The following is a 20,196-nucleotide window of genomic DNA, read 5'->3' on the forward strand; positions in this document are numbered from 1 at the left end:
GGCTTTCACATCTAGAAGACCAGCTCAAACAGGGCTCAACTCAGAGTGCCAGCGATTAACCTTCTCCTGCTGGGATGGTGTACATGCAATGTGTTGCAAATCCCAGGGCAGTTTCTCTTGGAAGATGTCCACCTCACAAAGCTCTGTCCCACATTAAAACCGCTTTAAGTATTCAGAGCAAGACTAAGCTCTCTTCTGATCTCCTGGCTTCAACTGATTCACTTTTCTGTTAAGAAGATTCCAGGAGACATTCACCCTCACTCTGAGTTACCTAAATTCTAAATAATCACTATGACCTGATATGACCAAACTTAGTTTAGTTGTTCACCTAGTGAGGCTTTAACTCATTGCAAAATAACGCAGGGAAAGCATTAAGGTCCTACCTACATTTAGTTGACACTTGGGTTCATTTGCTTTGATAAACAGAAAAAAACTCTCACGTTTCATTTCTTCTTTACATTTCTGTCTTGTTACCTGTTCACTCATGCTGTTAATCCCATCCGGCCCTAGCAGGGCTATGGCCTGTTTAACCAGATCCGTTCGGCCACAGTTGAGCATCCGGAAGCCCAGGTCCTGCTTGAACTTCGCTTCAGTGGCAACTGCATCCAGTTTCCGAGATGCACAAAAACAGTCGTCGATTCTGTGAACGTGAGAAATAAAGTCCCTCAGAGGACAGTCAGAGGACAGACCTTGCTGCCCTTAGGAAAATAATACTCTGCCCTATCTTTGAAGGATGTAGGTCATGCACACATTCATTCTCCTTTGACCTGTATGCTCAAGGAAAGTGCTGAATGGGAAATGCTAATGCATACTAATGGAGACTGCCCTTGGTCTATCTTTCCTGGGACAAATTACATATTTTCTTTTTTCTGTTGGGGAAAAAAAAAAGAGCGCTTTCACTTGATTTTTTTCCCCTATGGAATTAACACACAGTGCATTCTCACCACAAGTTCTCCCTCTGCATGGCGAGGTGATCCAGTCCCCTCAGTTACTGAAAAGTTTCAGTGGCTTCAGTTAGCTTTGAACTAACATCAAATGGATGTATCATCATTGACAATACAACAAAGAGAAAACAACATCATTCCAAACACCTTCAAGTGTCTTACAAGCACAGCCCCAGTAACAGAGGTGCCTCTGCAGAGCAGAAAGCGCAAGTCCTGCAGACAAGTAGGGCACCGTGTGATCAGGAAAGAGAAAAGCATTTTTGCCAGGTAACTGTAGCAAAATATCATGCATCCCCACTGGCTGTGCATAGCAAACGAGATACCATGCTTTTCAGATCTTATTCAAAAGATCCACAAGCTGTAAGCTGCTCAAGATCTCCATTTCAAATGGATGAAGGGCTAGGAGTTATTTAGCCAAGATGTGAATCTACAGCTCCAGAGAGAGCAGGCAATTCAAATCTGATGTTTACTTAACTCGGTTTCATCTTATTAAAAGACAGATTTGCTTTTCTTTCATGCTGAAGAGTGTCTGGGTACAGGGTGGAGTCCAAATCCACAGTGCTTTTGGTGTGAAGTTGGATAAAGAACTGGAAAAACAACACTTTGATTCTTCAATGACACCAGGTCAGAAAACAAGGGGCTACTTATGAATGAAAAACAAAATCAAGATCAAAAGTGAAAACTGCAAATAGACAGCAAGCACTTGTTTTCTACTTCACATGAAAAAAAAAAATGGAGAGAACAAAAAAGTATATAAACAGAACATCATTATCATTTAATTTTCTTCTTCAAAGTGCTGTATCAGTGCTTTATAAAATATATAAGACTGCTTAATATTTAACAGCAATATGCAAATAATACTCTATATAGAAGCAGTGGTATGTAGTAACAGGTACTGTTCTTCTTTCAGCAGAGGAAAGAAAATTAAGCTGGAAATACAAAGTATTTTGATCAAAGCTTCTGCAGGGCTAAGAACTGAACCTGGCATCTGGGCCTGAGCTTGCTCTTTGCCTTGCTGGGCTGTGACTGGATTGGAAGCCAGTGGATATTTTGGTGCTGTTCACTTTACACGCTCAGTTTTGGCTTTGTCTGCTGAAAAGTCGATGTCCTACAAAAGCAAATGAAGCAAGCTTGGAGTACCATTATTTGGGGGGAAAAACAGAATGACACTTCATTACAACAGCATGCCATACAACACACAACCACAATAATACCACTGTAACAACAGCAACCGGATCTGCAGAAGTAATATGCCTACAAAGGAGATGAACAAAGAAAACCATAACAGTGCTGCTTGTTGCACAGATGTTTTTTGAGCAATTTTAAGGAAAAAGAAAAACCAGCACAGATATGCAGGGCTGAGCTCGATAACACAGCGATCCACAGGAGCAATTGCTGCTTCTACATGTTCACACCGTATGGCACATTTCTGGCACAAGAGCTACACAGCATTTGGTACTTACTACCCCCATAGTACAGGATACTAGAGATCATCTGTGCTCTCCTTTAATGTACAACTAAGACAAAGCATGCTCACAAGTAGGTGTTGGGATTTTCAGTGCCCAGAGGGAATGCCTGAACCTCCCAGCTCCAGCTGGCCATTTCCAGATGACTGTGGGCTGAAAACAAGGTGGTTCCTAAGTGAAGCATGCCTCTGGAAAGATCTAAACATCCTCTGAGGACTGCAGAGATGTCTGCCACTATGAATCACTGATTGTGTAAAGCAACTGCTTCATCATTTGTACCAAGATATATAACATACACTGAATAAAATGGGTCAAAATCAGTGCTAGCAGAAACAGGCAGAGCTTCACTGACGTCAACCAGACCTGGTGCACGCAGAATGCCAGTTGATGATCTTCTCTTTCCCAGAAATATGATTTTGACCTGAGTTACACACCCACACAAGAAAGGAAGAAGGAACAAGGGCCTACCTTACTTTTTTCGTATGGGCTGCCCAGAGTTCTGCTCTGATATGAATTCAGGCAGCATCTACTGCTCTGTAAGTGACTCCTCTGAGAGCTGGAACTGATACCCTAGGAGCACACCAGTTCACCTGCTCAGAGCCTATAAAGGGGGATTTTTTAACACTCATACTGTATATCAGCAAATTAGTACTCCACAATCAGCTATGGGGAATAAGTTTTGGTTCAAGGCTATAGCTTTGTGAGCAGCTGTGTAAACACTGCAATAGTCTGGATTCAGAGCAGTGTCTGAGTTGCAAGGCTGCTGGATAGCACTGAAGACATGTCATCTAGACCAAGTACTACAAAGCAAGAAGCCACAACTTAGTACCATTACCAGTTGTCAATACCCCCAAAAGGGTCCATCACAAGTGGGTTATAGTTCTGATTTATGGAACAATGGCAAAATTGGACCCAGATCATTGCTGCTCCCACCATTATCATATATTGACTAATAAAATGACTAAACTGGGGTGTTCAATAAAACAAGAACATGATGTAAGGGAATGGAATGGAGAATGTTTCAGAAGAGAAAGCATAGCAGCAATGAAAAATGCCAGAGAGATGAGTGAGTTAAGGAAAGGAGATTTAACATGTACAGATATAAAGCAGTGAAGAGACGGATCAAAAATGGTCAGGAACTACAAGTACAGAATAGGAGAATACAGCATCATTTTTAACACTGGAAAAAGCCAACTGGGAAGATGGTACAGCAGACAGAGCAAGCAGCCACACTGCAGAATGAAAATGAAAGAAAGTGAAAAAAAAAACCCAAAGCCATCAAAAATGAGCCCTAATACAACCCAGCACTGCATTTGCTCCCAGGTCCTTTTTCTTACCAGAAACTGTGCAATGCTAATTCCAACAGTGAAGTATGAGTGCGGGTCTCTGCTCCATATTACAGTAATGGATGTTCTCCCATCACAGACAACACAGAGACTCACAAACATTAAAGAACGCAAGATAAAAGAAGGAAGAGAGCAGGCACCAAAGCTTGATGCATTCAGACTTCCCATCTTTGTAATGCGATGAATATACTGACAAGCAATGAAGAGGGAGGGAAGGGATGGGAAAGAAGCTTGAAAGATCAGGTTGACTAAGGTCAGCTAAACATACAGGGTCACTCTTCAGAGTTGTGAAGCTGTGCCTACAAAGAAATGGAACTGGAAACGTCCCCAGCTGCACAGTCAGTTTGCGGCCCTTTTGCCAAGAAGTATTTGTGATCTTTCCAGTCGCACAGGATGCTGACACCGGCTTGACAGCTGGATGTCCCCTCCAAGGCCACCTCAGTTTGTTGCCAGATCTGCCGGCTGCCAGTGCTCACAGTTTGTCCTTTTTCAAGTCCTCGCGTGGCTTCTTTATCATCTGGGACAGCTATGAGAGGAGCAGATCGCAGGGGCAGTGCTCTCCCCCTCTTCTTGCTGAAGACAGTCCTGGGATGGCAGGATCCATCCAGGGCTGCCAGCTTCAAGGGCTCTGGCAGATGTAGTCCCCATAACTCAGGGCTTCAGTAACACAGCCTACAAGCTCACTATCCTACATCAAGCAAATTATTGTCTTTTATTCAGTAAAAGAAAAACTAGAAAGTCAAATCTTCTTGATTTTGTTTTTATTGCTAAGCCGCAACCACGTTTTGGAATATTTTTTTTTAAAGAGGTTTGCTCCCAAATTTCTTTTAATTCCTCACCAATATTTCTTCCACAGCAGTTATCTTCAAGATCGCTACCGTGTTGCCACTGCATATATAATTAACTTCACTATGGCATCATATGGGCAATGCCATGGTAACGTTAATTATTTGTGACTGGCCACTGTCAAATTCTGCACGGTGCCCATGACATTCTATCCTAATCCAAAATACTCACACTTCTGACAGGAGCCAAAGGTAATCTTCCTCATTTATAATGGCTCCTAGCAGCAGAGCAAATTATTTTTGTCTTTTCCTAAACTCACATTAGGGCGATGGAATGCAGCATTTCTATGGCAGCTGTTACAAATGTTAAGTTTTGTCATTTTCATTTGGAGTGGCTAAGAAAGGGTCTGTGCTGATCTTTAATAAGTTACGGATTGAATACATTTGGGGAAACAGATGATTCAAAGTGTTTCCATCGTAACTGGTAGACGCAGCAGTTCTCTTATTACATTGCTTTTTAATTATTTGTTCTCTTGGAGGGGATTATTGCCATAGTCAGTAGTGGACAATTAAAAAATGCAATGCTCTGTAAATGTTATAAAAAGGAGAAAAAAAAAAGAAAGAAAAAAAAAGAACATCCTAATTATGTTCTAAGCTATATGTGCCAGCATCATGAGCTAACAGTTAATTTAAAAGAAATGGAAAGCTGAATGTGATGAGCAGCAGGACAAATGCTTTCCTCTGGTAAAAGGAACAAATCATCATCGTGATACCCAAGCACCAAAACCTTGTTTGTCCACTTGGGACCAAATCACCAGCTCTTTCAATTAAAAGAATGATAATCTATTAATTAAGTCCATCTCTTCAGCTCTGTTGAGTTTATTCACTATGCCTCTGTCCTAAATATGAATGAGGTCTCATGTCAGAAATTACAGTTCAGCTGGTTGCAAGTCTGGAAGGAGTCATATTTTAGCTAGCAATATGCATGCATTTGCAATGCTTAATTTCTTGGGGTCAAGGATCACCGTTTTGATCTGGGTATGCACAGCCCATAGCACAAAAGGGTCCTGTTCCTTGCCTGGGGCTCTTCAGTGAGACTACAGACACAACAGCAGCAGGAGGAATGATAGACGGTTTGATTTAAATTTGTGAGCAGTTTTTTGTTTTTTTTTTTTCAAAGACAGGCCTTAGAAGGGAATACACAGCTGATATTAATAGGACTGCAATATAAATACTATATTGAGACAATCATTTGCATTTGCAGTTTGGGGAAAGTGAAACATAAGCACAAACATGTTGATCAAAGTGATGAAGAACACTGCTTTTTAACATGGACATCAAGTATCTCTGTTTACTTTAATCAGGAACCAAATTAGACAAGAAAATAAACTCCTCTGGATATTTATTAACCAATCTCTTGTTCTTGTCAAAGGCTTGAAAATAGATTTGTTACAGATACTGGAAAACAGACTTAAAAAGTGATGTAACTATAAAATCAAGATCAAAATCTATATTTCAAAGCACTTTTAGTATTACAGTCCCACGTACATAGGCCAGAAGCCATACTCAAAATTGAATCTGACTTCAGATTTTGAATAAGGTCAATGGAGGACAGGAAAGATTGGGTACAAATTAATCTTTCATACAAACAGACAACACAAGTCCTCCCAGGTTAGTGCAAGGCAATATGTTATCTGTATCCTGATGAATGTATTCAGGAACATAGATAGAAAAGAAGTATATGAAACACTGCTGAGCTTACTTGCAATGGAAAACAAAACAAAACAAAACAAAAAACTCCTACAAAAAAGACTCTATTCTTAAGCCTATAAAATACAAGTGTGTTCTACTGTGGAAGTGAAGGAGAACACAAGGAGAAGGTCCTCCTGATCAATACATATTTTTTTCATTACTGTCGCCTTCCAACAGCCGGTTGGCAGCACAGGTTGAGATTCACCTCAAGAAACCCATGCCCAATCTTTTAAGTAATAAAATCTCCTTCATCCACCGACACCATCTGCCCCAAGGGACTGCTGGATTTTGTCAAGCAGCTTGTTTGCAACCGCTTGCTCGTTTGGCATTTTTGCGCCTAATTATGGCGATAGACATGGCTGGTGTTAAAGGATTAGTGAAAATTTGTGGGAGAACAAGGACATTCAAGGAGGCAGGCAAACACCAACCGTTCCTACTTAACTGCGGCTGTATCTAATTAAATAGTGGATTCTCTTAGCAATTTTCTACTCTCTCTCCACAGAACCTCAGCCCCTTACTCTGCATTTTAAGAGAGAGCAAAGAGCGGTAGAAATATTTTTGCGCTTCCATATCTCTATTTATTAAGTCTATTTATATTTTCATGCTCTGGTACAAGTACAGGATTTCCATAAATAAATTATTAAATGCAACTCTTACTATTTCACCTCTAAGTAAGAAGAGCACATGCACAGTATAGTATTTAGATGACATGGCAAATGGCAGAGACTGCTCTGAAAGAAGAAAACAGCACACCTTGCCTTTACATTGTGTCTTTCCCTTTCCATGGTACTCAGAAAACTCTCTACAGTGCGCTAAGGATGTCCTCACACTAAATGAGCTTCATTCCTGAGTTTGATAATCCTATTTTCCTAGAGAACCTTCATTAAGAAGGATGGTCCCAGACAGAAAAGCAGACTTTGTGTTCTTGGTTCAAGGCACACTGGAAATTAGGAATGATTTTCAATTAAAAACAGATTTTCAAAGGCATTCAGATACTGAAACAGCCCAGAGACCTTTCTGCATCAGAGCTGCAAAGGCAGAGCAGGGTGAGGCTGGGATGGGGTAGCCACTACAGAAGCATACAAGACTGAAGTGTTAATAATCTGTCTCTTTCTGCAGCAAGGCTTGAACCCATCTGCACTTTCAGCTTAAACTTGCTCACAACCTGCTAATATCCACACAGTTCAGTGTCCAGCATGTCCTTTAAACAGAGTGTTTACACACACCCTTCTGTGGTGTTTACTCCTGACGTATTTGTAGAAGATAGCCACACGTTCCCTCAGCAGTCACCTTGCTCAGCTACATGAGACCCATTCTTCCAGCCTTTCTCTAAAACAACATTTTGACAGAACCCAAAACCCATTCTCTCTGCCAGGTCCAGTGCGAATATTATCTCCACACGGACATAGTATTTGCTATTCCATATCACTTCCTACCAGTTACACCCACAGAAGCATCAGTGTTTTCCAGCTTGTACTGCCCTTTGTGCATCCTCAAATTGCACTGTTTTGGTTTTTGGGTGTTTTTTTTCCACAGCTAAGGAAAAAGTCACCTGCATGGTTCACAATCATTCTGTGATTGAATCCTACAGTGTTCACTGACTCCATTCAAATACTCAGCTCTCAATACAGAATATATCACAGTGTATATGCAATGTATAAGTTACATGTACACCATTGTATGTATTATTTTTTAACTAAGCTGTATGTGTTTGCCTCACAGTTGTGGAAAACTGCCTTTCATCCCATTGCTGTTGTCCCAGCCCTGAAGGTCATCCACTTTTTCCTGGATGATTCCCCAAACTTCCTCTATTTGGACAATGCCTCTCAACACCACGGCATCAGCAAATTTTAACATCATGAGCACACTGCTAATATTTATGCCAAAGTCCTTTATGGGAATTAAAAAAGGAGCAGCTCTTACATCGGAGAGCTGAATAGCTCTGGCTGTGGCCTCACTGCAACCAATCCATCCCTTGTCACCTCTCTCCAAGCCAGCCTCTGCTCACTTCCTGGTTCCTTCACTAATCCTGAGCATCTATCTGCCTTAACTGAAAGCTCCCTGCATGGACTGCATCAAATAGCTCACTCAAGTCCAAAAAGATGAAATCTACCAAATTTCCTTGGGGCAGAAAATCACTTATGGAGAAGTTATTAGATTAGTCTGGCAAGCTCTATCTTTAGAAAATCTGTGTCACATTTTATCCCATTTTCCCCTCAACAACCTCTTTAATTAGTCTTTGCTTCTAAAACCATCCTAAAGCCTTGCATATTATTGACATTACACTAAGGGGCTGGAATTTTCCTTGGATCCCTTTTCATCCTTTTCAAATATTGGGCACTGCTATTATTAATCCTTAGAGTTATGGTACCACTCTGAGCTTTGTAAAGAATATTTCCCTCTGACCTTCTGATTTCATGAGGCAGCTCTTTCTCATCTCTGAGATAGAGATGAGTGCACAATTTTGAGTGCATTAAGCTGCCTAGTTCACTCCCTTTTTGATGGCTGTTTTTCCATTTTCATAACCTTGTTGTTATTATTTAGTTTTCTGTCCCCATCAGGATTTTCTTCCTGAAAACAAAGTATTGACTCTTTGGTGATGGCATCTGTTAGCACTGCTGCACACCTTTCCCAGGTGCCTTCTCAAGGCTGGGACATAAATATACCAGTTTCCTCTCTGTGCTGCAGGAAAAGAGGAGAAAAATGCATATATCCATGGTCAGGAGCAGAGACAGGACCCAGATTCTCAGCCAGTCAGAGCAGAAAAGAGTATTTACTGCCATCACTGGAAGCAAGCCCAGCAACCTGAAAGAACAGCATTGAGACTAGCAGCAGTGATGTTGTCACCTCCAATGACATTTGACTATACGTATGGAGAGCTCCGTGCTCTGCACATCAAGATAGGATAGGGCAGTAAGAAACTCTTTTGGAACTCACCCATGATGGCAAAAATGCCACTGCCCACCTCTGTCATTTGAATCAGAGAATCATAGAATATCCTGAATTGGAAGAGATCCAACCCCTGGCTCCACACAGCACTACCAAAAAATCAGACCATACATCTGAGAGCATTATCCAGATGCCTCATGAACAAGGGTAGCCTGGGGCCATGCCCTGAGATGGCTGTACCAAGCCCACCACCCTCTAATGAATAACTTTTTCCTAACACTCAAACTGACCCTCCTCTGATGCAGCTCCATGCCATTCCCTCTGGTTCTATCATTTGCCACCAGGAGAGTATTGCTTGGTTGGTTAAAATCATCCAAATGGAGTTCAGATCTGCTTAAAGAACCTTCCTGTGATCCTCTTGCCAAGACATACCTTCGCTGAAGCAGCTGTGACCTGTGCTAGACAGTCATAAATGTTGCAGAAAATGTTGCTTCTCTAGTGTTCAAGACAGGAGCCTTTTCATCTAGGGACAGGTAGAAACCATTCACCAAAGGTACTGAACTCTGCTTCTCTCCTAGAGGCCAGCTCATAGTGTTGCAGCCTTCCATGACCTGGACAAGGGGACAGGGCACTGACAAATGCGAGAGGCCTTCTAGATACTGCTGCAGCCACAGAGAAATGCCCAGCCTGGCAAAGAATTGAATTCTTATTGCTTCTGGACATCAGAATGAACATACACGCCCTCATATGCACTTGCACCCCATCGCTTTCTTTTAACTTGACTGTCCAAAAAATAGAGCAATTCAGTCATATGCAAGACTGACTGTGTAACAGTCTCTTGCATGACACTGCCACCTCTCTCCGGTCAATTTGTTCCAGCATCTTTGCGTCCTGCAGGATTGCCATAGTATATTGCAAGCAGAAATAAAACTACTGATAAAAGAGACGGCAGCCTTTGTGCTGAACAATACTGGATGTTCCTCCTTCGCTGTTTCCCTGCCTTCAGCCTTCAGACCCCGTCTGCAGTCATCCATTAGGAATTCTCCCCATCACATCCAACACATTGGTTTTTTTGTCTTTTTTTTTGTTTTTGTTTTTAATAACTGTCCTACAGAGTGGAGGAAGGAAAGAGATGTGTTTAGAGCTGCTTGTATTTAGGTTGAGCAAGGGGAAGCTACGCTTTGCTGATGGAATGAAGAGGAGCAGCCAAAGGCAGGCATCTGTTCACAACCAGACAGACTAGAGAAGTTTGAGAACAACTTGCAGCACAGGAACAAGTCCAACACAAATGATAACACCACACTCTTTTGACAGCAAATTTCCTTCACCCCTGATGCCTTCACTAACCAAAAGCCTAGTGCTGGGGGCAGAGCACCCACCTTCACCAGATTTATGCCAGCAGAGAGCTGCTTGGCATGTGACTCTCTACTGGCTACATCCAGCTGCTTTGGGTGGCACAACATGGCCTGGGACCAGGTAGGATGTTATTTAGGTCTGGTCTCCCACTATGACAAAGAATGTCTTTGGCACAACTTGTGTGCTTCAGTCTCAGCTAGCTGTTGTACATCCAGCAGTCAACCCATCTGGTAGGTAGGTGAATCCTACCTCCTTGCAAGCGGTGGAGACAACTCTATTTAAAGCTCCCACTCCTGGGAGAAGGTTGAACATTTATATCCTTGTTCATCTCCCAAAGCTGGGAAAGGGTAGAAACTTTCTGGCATGTTTAGTGCTGTAAAATCAAAAGAGACTGGGAAGGAGACAGACAGCTTCTGCCTGATTCCAGCCTCCCTCAGTCCTATGCACACAGCAAAAACAGCTCCTCTTTCAGGAGATTAAGGGAAAGGAATTAAGGGGATGGATTTTTAAAGATCAGAAGAGGGAAGAAAGAGAGGAAGTACTGGAGTGAAAGGCAGGAAGAGAGCAGAGATGATTTACAAACACATATCAGGAACCTCACTGTTGGAGTATGTGATTGTGCCGGGAGGTGTCACACGGCTCCTCTGGGAGACCACGCTGTAGTCCAGATAAGACACTGAATATTTGTTTTTTATCTGAACTTCATAGTCTTTGAGATTCTGCCAGAGCTCTCCCTCTCTCCGCAAGTGCATTTTTCCAGTGTGGAAGCTGATTTTGCTTTATGTGTTAGCAATGACAGGTTGTGAATCAACACGATGGAGTGATGCAGCTGCACACAGCACAGGACATGGGCCATGGGATGTAACACACGGTGAGTTTTTTGGTTTGGGTTTCTGTATTTAAGGGATGAAAGAAGAATGCTAAGAAAAGTCTAGAATTTGAAAGGGCCTCAAGGTTCTACTTATTAAGACATCTTTATAAAAGTCACAAAAATATATCAAGCTCACTGCATTTAAAATCCTTCAGCTGCCATCCATCACACAGCTTATTTATAAAGCAATCCCCTGCAAAGCTGCTGTGTCCTCTCCCAGTGTTACATTTATGGCATCAGTGCTTGCTGAGGAAAGGACATTTGGGAACACTCCCTCCCTCACAGGGAGGCACGGAAGGCTGGCACTTGGCTTGATGGCAATAAGAAGCAGAGAGGATCTGTACCAAATACAAATAAAAACCAGCAAGTGCAAGATTTCCAATCAATTGACATTACTGTTCAGAATAGCAGAGCCCTCCTCTGCATCTCATGATTACAAGCACGCAGGGCCTAAGCCCCCACTGTACAACCAACCTCCACCACGGATGGACCTTGACACAAACATGAGTGCCCCAAAACTCATCTGCAGACCTCTGCCTGTGAAGTGGGGAGAGATTCTCACTTTGAGACATCAGCGGTTGAATCGGGCCCCTAGAGTCAAACAAGGGCACACTGCAATGTCTGGTCTCTGTGAACTCCAGAGCTTGTCCCCAGAATGATTTAATTTTTCATTCCCACCTGATTAATTCTGGGCTGCGCTCTTCAGGCTCATTCCTGCCTGTGAGACAGGCAGGACAACAGCTACTGCTTCCATTCATTAGGAAATGAATTCTGGATGGCAGCTTTAAACTAAACGCTGATTTGTTCCTCATCACCAATAAATTTTCCTAGGGCACAAAGCAACTCTCCTCAACTTTAAGTGATTTTGAAACTTCTGGAAAATCATCTAACAAGTTATTCAGAGAATCACAGAATGGTTGGGTTGGAAGGGACCTTAAAGCCTATCGAGTTTCAACCCCTTGCTGTAGGCAGGGCTACCACCCACCAGATCAGCTGCCCGTGGCTCCATCCAATCCAGCCTCTATATATATATATATATATATATACACAAAAATACACACACATTTGAAGAACGGTACACAGCATTTTTTTAAGTGCACAAATACTTAACTATGTTTACCTCCCTTTTTAAGACAGAATCTTTACGGAGCAAACATTACTGCCTTATTTGCAATCCTACCTAAAAATCAAAACAGGAATTGAATTTATGGTGCCTTTTAGAAACCAAGCACAAGGTCCTCAGAAAGTGCACTGTGCCTGTAAGTCTTGACACTTCAGTAGGGATGCAGAATGCTGCACTTCTGGAAATGAGGGTCAAGATGTTCACACTGAAGGGAAGCAATTACAGTCAGTATCTGAAATATGCAACGCTCCAGATTTAGCTTTTGAAATTCAACATATTTCTTCAATTAAATATTCAATGGCTTCAACTATAAAAATCTTGTGCAGATCACAAAGTAAAGTATTATGGTCTCTGGTGAAAGAGCATGTCAAGGCAAGGGTCAACATAGCCCAGCTGCTCTGATGCAGGTTGTCACAGCTAATCATGTAGCTCGTTGCTCTGCTTTCTGCGTTGCAGGGAGGAATGCACCTAGTGCTATAGGAGAGGCAGACTGCTGAAAAATGTGTTTTTTTTAACATACAAATTCATAAAGTAGTTATCAGTGAGTAATTTCTCCTTTGGCAGATTCATAATGCCTTTTCATACAAAAATCAAAACCAACTATGTTCTCGACTACAGCACAGCCCTACATCATGCTTTTATACATGTACATAACAATGAAGCAAAACAGACACTAAAAACATTCTGGCAATAAATACTTTAGGACTTCATTAGAAAACCAAAAGGTCGCATCTGATACATGAAAAAGTCAAATTATCCAGGCTGACATTTACAACTAATTTGAACTGACATTAGCATGGAAAATACAATTTCACCATGAGAAGTAGTCTTACCTATAAGTTTAAATCTGCCCTTTAACCATTAATGCTGAAAACAAAGCACTGAAAATATCTGCAGCCTCGCCAGTTGTATCTCAGTATTCTAGGGCGAAGCAATGCAAAGCAGACAATTAGCAGAAAATTTCAGCCTCTCATTACCAAGCAGAACCTAACAGTAAGAGAAAAAAGCCAGGCGAGCAGATTATGGGCTCGGTCCAGCTGTGAGATATTCAGGCACCCATTACCGTGCAACCAGCTTATCCACGGATGTGAGCAAATCCCAGAGCCGATTTCGCAGCGCACGCAGCGACGAGCCCGAGCATCCGTGCACCTCTCGGGGAAATGAGAGAGCCCTCTGCCTGCCTGCTAATTCGCTGTCACTGAGAGAGAGAGAGAGAGACACGTTTTGCACAAAGCATCCGATCTTTCTGTGGACTTACTTTAGCTGTCGAGGTTCACAGTCAACTCCGGGCAGCAGAAGCCTGGCTGCCTGCCGTACGTCATCACTGTCCACCGAGAAGCTGCGACGGTGCCCCGCGTGAGCGACGGCGACCCGAATCCACTCCATCAGGGGCGGCAGCACGATGAACGGCCTGGGGAAGCACACAGACATCAGTGCCATGGTACAGACAGCAAAACAACGGCTGTAGAGTGATATGGGGGGGTGAGCGCATGGATGCGTTTGCAATGTACAGAAAGGATGTAGAATACAGGGAGGGAGAAGGAAAGACACAAAATGAAACTGTAGAAGAGCAAACTAGCTCAGCAATTTCTTGCAGGTCTAAATCAAGAGCCCTGTCTCTGGAGCAGGATTAGTCAAAATGTCAGATTTATAAGCCATGCTCATTTACAGGGCCCCTGTGAGATCGGTGCACCCGCACCCAAAGTCCTCCCCCACCTCTGCACCATGCATCCCAAAAGAGGTCAGGAGACAGCACAGGATGGCATCCTGCTCTGGATGATGAACTGGGCTGGCACACTCCCTGTTGCTCCATGAGGGTGGAGAGAGGGGATCCTGACCCTAAGTGCTCAGCACACAGAGGCAACGTGCAAGGACATCTCCAGCATCTCCACTGATGCAATGTACACCTCACTGCAAAGCGGGACCTCAACAGCTGCTCCCACTGCATTGTTGAGCAGCATCAGCAATCAGCCTGGATCATCTCACTTTTATACCTACTGCAGTCTGTATCAAGTTGCTCTGCCTTTGGGTAGTGGCTGTTCTGCCACATGAACAAAACCACTGTCCCCAAAGGGCACAGTGGGACTTGGTCACAGCCCCACTCTGTCACTGCCAGCATGTGGCCACTGCCAGAGACACAGTCCTTTGCTCCACAGCACCTGGGCAGCCCCATGTTCTGGCAGGAGCAGCACATGCCTTACAAGAAGCACACAGTACACTGCTTGACCACATGTAAACTCAAGAACCATAACTCCAAGTCCAAGTTTAGGGTTTAAAAAAACTAAAGAAGATCTGCAGCTGAACATCTTGGAATGTAACTGCCTGGGAGATCACAGTGAACAAAACCTAAAGAGCAATGCAAGTCACAGCAGTAGCCTTCCAACCCCCAAATGGTTTTTGTGGACATCCCAGCGCTGATGGCATCCTCCATGGTGCATAAGAAAGCAAAGTCTGAGTGGAGAAGGGCTGAGGTAGGGTAGAAGATTAGTATAAAATTCTAAAATCATGAAATAATAATTATTAAAAAAAATCTGCCCAAAAGCTACATGTCAACTGTGCTGAAAGTTCTGTACTTAGATAGGACTGCTGAAAACTACGTAGACATAGCAAGACCATTCTGTCCAAACTGCAAAGATGATACCATGGCTAAGGGATGCTAACAAGATTGTTTTAATATTATAATATAAACAAAAAAAAAAGAAAGGAAGAAAGAGAAAGAGAGATGAAGCTTGTAAATGACTGCTAAAGGAACATCTGCTATTAACATGCATCTACCTTCTCCTGAACCTTATACCTTTTATCATCATCTTTGCCCTGGAAAAAAGGCAATCGTTTTTTCTTTCCTTAATGGCTCCCTTTCTCCTTCTTAGCCATACATTCTATGTTTATTAACTCAGTATCTCATTTTGTTAGTAGCATCATCCCCTACTTGTGCTTCCTTCCCTTCTCCTGCTCCTTTTTATCTCATATTGCTTTGCCTGACTTGTCTTGCTTTTCGTAGTCCCTTCCAACAGAGAGGAAAAAAAAAAAGACTGGATTAGGTACCCTGTAGGCAAAAACTTTGCATTTTAAATACCTAACTTTACCCAAAAATAATCTACCCTGAGAAAAATGATTTAATCAAATGTTGATTCTGGAATATCTTTTTCCTATTTATAGCTTTTTATGCCATTTATTTTTTTCTTTTTAAGAACCAACTTTACAGAGCTCTGATATTAATATCCTTAAGGAGGGATGAGATATTTCAAAAGTGCTGAAGGACGCAGAAGCCCTAAGGCCACTGACTTTCCCTAGGACACCAGGTTCCCAATTCACACGGGTACGTAAACGAATAACCTCCTTCTGAAATATGACAACTTTTGCTGACTTGACACTTCCATTAGTATTCCATTCAAATGCATTTCCATCACCTTGAGACCAGGCTGCATTTGTTTCCCAGCTTTCCCTTTCTCCAGACCTGCCACTGCCATGGAAAGAGAATGATAAAAAGAGAACAAACTCCCACAACCACTGTGATCAGATTTCCAGAGCCCAGCAGGATCACAGTGATGGCAGTGGTCAGAGGATGGAGAGGGTACACTATTTCACTCTAAGGGGAACAGGGGACAAAAGAACAGGGAATTCTGCTGCATGCTGCTCCAGAAGGCTGGTGGCAAAGGGCTTGGCAAGGCAGCTCCCTGCAGCCAGGACTGCTGGGAACAACTGATCGGTGGGAGTTGCTTTCATCACTCACCGAGCAAACGGGGAAGCAGTGCAAATCATGATGGAAGTGTAAAAATGTATATAATTACACACAGACCTTGGTGCACTGGAAACAGTTAACAGGAAGCTAAATTCTAGGCCGTAGTTCACTCTCCTACAAAACAAGCAACTCGGGGGCTCATTTATTCTCCCCTCTTGTGCAGGGCAGAAGCTCACCCAGCAGATTTGCCCCACTGCAGTACTGAGCAGGGCAAATAAAATTATTTACAGGAACTGAATCAACTCTGCTGCAAGATGTCATGTTTTCTCTCCTGATCTTGCAAGCTTCAGCAGAGAAATAGAAATGAATTTATTTGGTGCAATAAATCCTGAAAGGGAAAAGAAGCAGTGTTATAGGGAAGCTGCAGGATTTTCTCAAAAGACCAGTTTTACTCTGCATGGGAGGATGTGGGATTCAATCAGAATACATTACATTCTTTTTTCCAGGGCAGAAAGCCCCGCCACTGCCTATCTGAGCATGTCAAGGAATTTGTGTTTTGAGAGGAGAACCAAATATGGTTGAGAGCAATAGGTTAAAAATACCCTTCAGGAGTCCATGCATCATGTGAAGTTGGTTGGGTTTTTTTGAATGCTATTTGTGTGCCAAAGGAGAAAGAGGATTACAAAGTTATAGGAAGGCGGCAATCCACAAGATAGCATGACATCAGCAAGATATGTATCACTTTCCAAATGACACTCTGCAAAAACAGATCAAGTGAATGCATCACATCATTATAGCACTCACAGCTGATTTATCTCTGCCGTACAAAGGCAGGCAGCAACTAGGAGATCCAGAGCAGAGAAGCAGAAAAGTCACTGACCTCCTCCTTCAGCCCCTCTGCACCTGTGCTTAGCAGTAAGGGCACACACCAGGCAACTTCCGTGCACTGCTGGGAAGCTAAACATGATCTTAAGTCATATTCCGAAAATGAATGGATTTTGGCACGAGCTTTGACATTTTCCTGAACTAAAGGAAGTACCGTCCCAGATGGGGATGCAAAGAGAGGTCTCTGTGCTGAGGCAGCCCTGGTGCCATGCAGAAGAGCTGCAGGGGGAGGAGGATGAAGAGCTCCCAAAAGGCCAGACCCTTCTCAGCACTGTCCCCAGCCCTTGGCAAGGGGACAACCAGATCATCCTCAAGCATACCCTCACTGCACTCCTGCTTAAACTGAAGAGAATTATCAGGGCTGTTCTCACCACATTAAGACACCTATTCCTACAGGAGCAGCATCTCAGGCCTCCTTCCTCTTCCACACCTATTTGAGGCTCATGGGATACACTGGGGAGGTGACAGCACATACTCAGCTACAGCTGTAAAGGCCAAACCCTGACCTCGCTGGCATTCCCTACTTCCCTGCTGCAGCCCCACACCCTACACTTCTCTCACAGCTTTTTTGGGACAGTTCAGGACTCATGAGCTTGTCTGCCTTGCAGACATCTGCAGGCATAACCGTCCTAACTGGATCTCAGATGTTTCTTGCTGTCCCCCTCTCAGTTTCAGTACATAGAAAGTGGGCACAGCTGTACAGACCTGACCTTGCTTTACCTTAAAATACAGGTCATTGCTGGCATTTACAATTTTAAAAGCAACAAGTGAGAGTGAGCAGTATTTCTGACAACAGTCACAGAACATCCCGAGTTAGAAGAGAGCACAAGGATCACAGAGCCCAACCCCTGGCTCCACAAAGCACCACCCAGAAATCAGATTATCTATCTGACAGCAGTGTCCCCATGCACCTTGAACTCCAGTAGCTTGGGGCTGTGATCACTGTCTGCTGCAGACCCTGTCCCTAACCCCCAGCTGCCCTCCCCTGACAGCTCCATGCCGTTCCCTCAGGCCCTGTCGCTGTCACACAGAGCAGAGCTCAGCGCTGCCCGTCTGTTCCCTGCGAGGAGCTGCAGCCGCCATCAGGCCTCCCCTCAGCTCCTCTGCTCTGTGCTGAGCAAACCCGGGGCCCTCAGCTGCTCCTCATACAACTTGCCCTCCAGCAGAAAAGGGAAGGCCGTACCTTTACAAGAAAAGCACAGGTGGATTCAGACAAAGGTGGAGAGATGTTTCTGCTTGCAGATATGAGTCAGCAAATTTAAAATGATGCAAAGATCATTTCATCTGGTTGTCTTCTGTGTTTATATTTTCATGGGTGTTGTTGAAAGAAAATCCCAATATGCAGATTGCAAAGCATTCTTGACTCTTACAATCTTCTTTTAGAAAACACAATAAAACCATATATATAATGCTAGCCCATCGTTAGCACTACTGGAGACCAGAAAAGTACACTTTCTCCAGTCCTTAGCAGACATTTTGAATGGGTGCATTTTATATTTAAACCACAAACTCCGTGTCTTCCTTGAGAGCCAAAGCTTCTCAATGCACTCCTGAGGTACCGCACCGGGAGCCAGCTGCTCAACCCCTCTGTGACTCCAGAAACCTTGCTAAGCATGGCCCAAGACTCTGACAAAGGCAGTTCTACATTTTAATCAGGCTGAAGGATCTGCCTAAGCAGAGAGAGCGTTCACCCATATGCTCTATGCACCTAGCCTGCAATGCTCGGGTCTGCACCAGAGATCTGCAAGTCACGGGCCTTCAGCTCACAGCCAGGGGTTAGGCAAGCAGTCCCTGTTGCCTCTCCTGCATGAAAGCAGTTCTGGGCAAGACCTGAAACACAATCAAGTCAGAGCGATGACTTGTCCGGCAGCGACAGCAGGGAGATGTTTCCCAGGCTGTTCCGACATCAAATGTGACACGCCTGGCTGCGACAGAAATCCCTGGAAAGCAGCCAGCCGCAGGAGCGCTGTCGGAACGCGGCGCAGAGCAGCCCTGGTGCTACGTTCCTCCCAACGCTGCACACAGTTTTCTCTATTTAACAAACCCTATAGAGATCACACGGACAGCTTAAGCCTCGCTTGATAAATTAGGTTTAGAATACAGCCCCAGCACCGCGAGGATATGGTGCCTGACAGCAGAGCTACAAATGCTGTCTGTGCTGCTTCGTGTGCCGTGTGCAATCCAGTGTGCAGGCAGCTGCCAATACCAATTCTGAAGCAATTTTTAACAAGTGGGAAGTTTGATACTTAGGATGCGAACGCAGAGGATGAGTGAGGATGAATTTGAGATTCCCTCTCAGTGGCTCCCAGAGAAATAAGCAATGGTGATAACTCCCGAGTTCAGCGAGGCCATGGTTTTACCATGGGTTTAATACAAGATTATGCCATACTAGCACACCAAACGTGTAATGTCTTCTGCAAACACGCTGCAGGATAAACCAGTTTCATAGCAGGACTTTCCCATTCTAATTTGTTCCAGAGGTGCAATGCTTGTGCTTTCTCCGCTCTCAGCAGCACTCTGAGGGGTCGCTCTGCTTTCTGCTGGCCTTTGCTGGAGTCCACACCACAGAATGACTTAAAGCAGGGCCACATCTTCCTGGCTGTATTCTTAGTGAAATGGTTTTATGGCTATTTTATGGACACAGCCGTACCAAGTGCTGAAGGAACTGAGGAATTGCTGGGGAAGGCGCTTTGCTGCCTTGTGAGCAGAATTAATGGGTGGCCCTGGACAGGCTGAGTGCTGAGCCACTGCTTCTCAATGAGTTGTTAATGGGGAACATGGAGAGTTAGGAAGTCATGAGGACTTTGTCAATACAGCTGTGGGTAAAAGTGGGTGAGGAACCACTTAAGAAAAAGCATCAAACAAATCTGCAGCTACAGATTCTGTGCTTTCCGGTGCTTAAGAAATTACTTGCAATAATTTTGGAAGCCTAGAAGCAAAACACAACCACAGGACAGATCCTTTTATTAAACTAGAAGCAGCAAGCTAGAAAGAAATCTTGGCAACAGCCGTCTAATTGACAAATTCTTCCTTTTTCAATTCCCAGGAAAGCAGAAGAATGAACAAACCTAAATAATCTGCAGCCACCTGCACATGA

At 43.6% G+C, this 20,196-nt stretch overlaps 1 protein-coding gene across 3 annotated transcripts in view; it reads right to left on the minus strand.

Moving 5' to 3' along the window:
* ABTB3 (ankyrin repeat and BTB domain containing 3) overlaps positions 1–20,196 on the minus strand; it is a 168,364-nt gene that overhangs the window by 33,320 nt on the left and 114,848 nt on the right. For all 3 annotated transcript variants that reach the window (XM_048945145.1, XM_048945139.1, XM_048945153.1), the window contains 2 exons: positions 13,791–13,943; positions 475–640 (listed from right to left, as the gene is read on the minus strand). In XM_048945145.1, the coding sequence (XP_048801102.1) occupies positions 475–640; positions 13,791–13,943 (319 nt within the window). The remainder of the gene's footprint in view (positions 1–474; positions 641–13,790; positions 13,944–20,196) is intronic.

The sequence above is a fragment of the Lagopus muta genome, chromosome 1 (assembly GCF_023343835.1).
Source record: "Lagopus muta isolate bLagMut1 chromosome 1, bLagMut1 primary, whole genome shotgun sequence".
NCBI lineage: Eukaryota > Metazoa > Chordata > Aves > Galliformes > Phasianidae > Lagopus > Lagopus muta.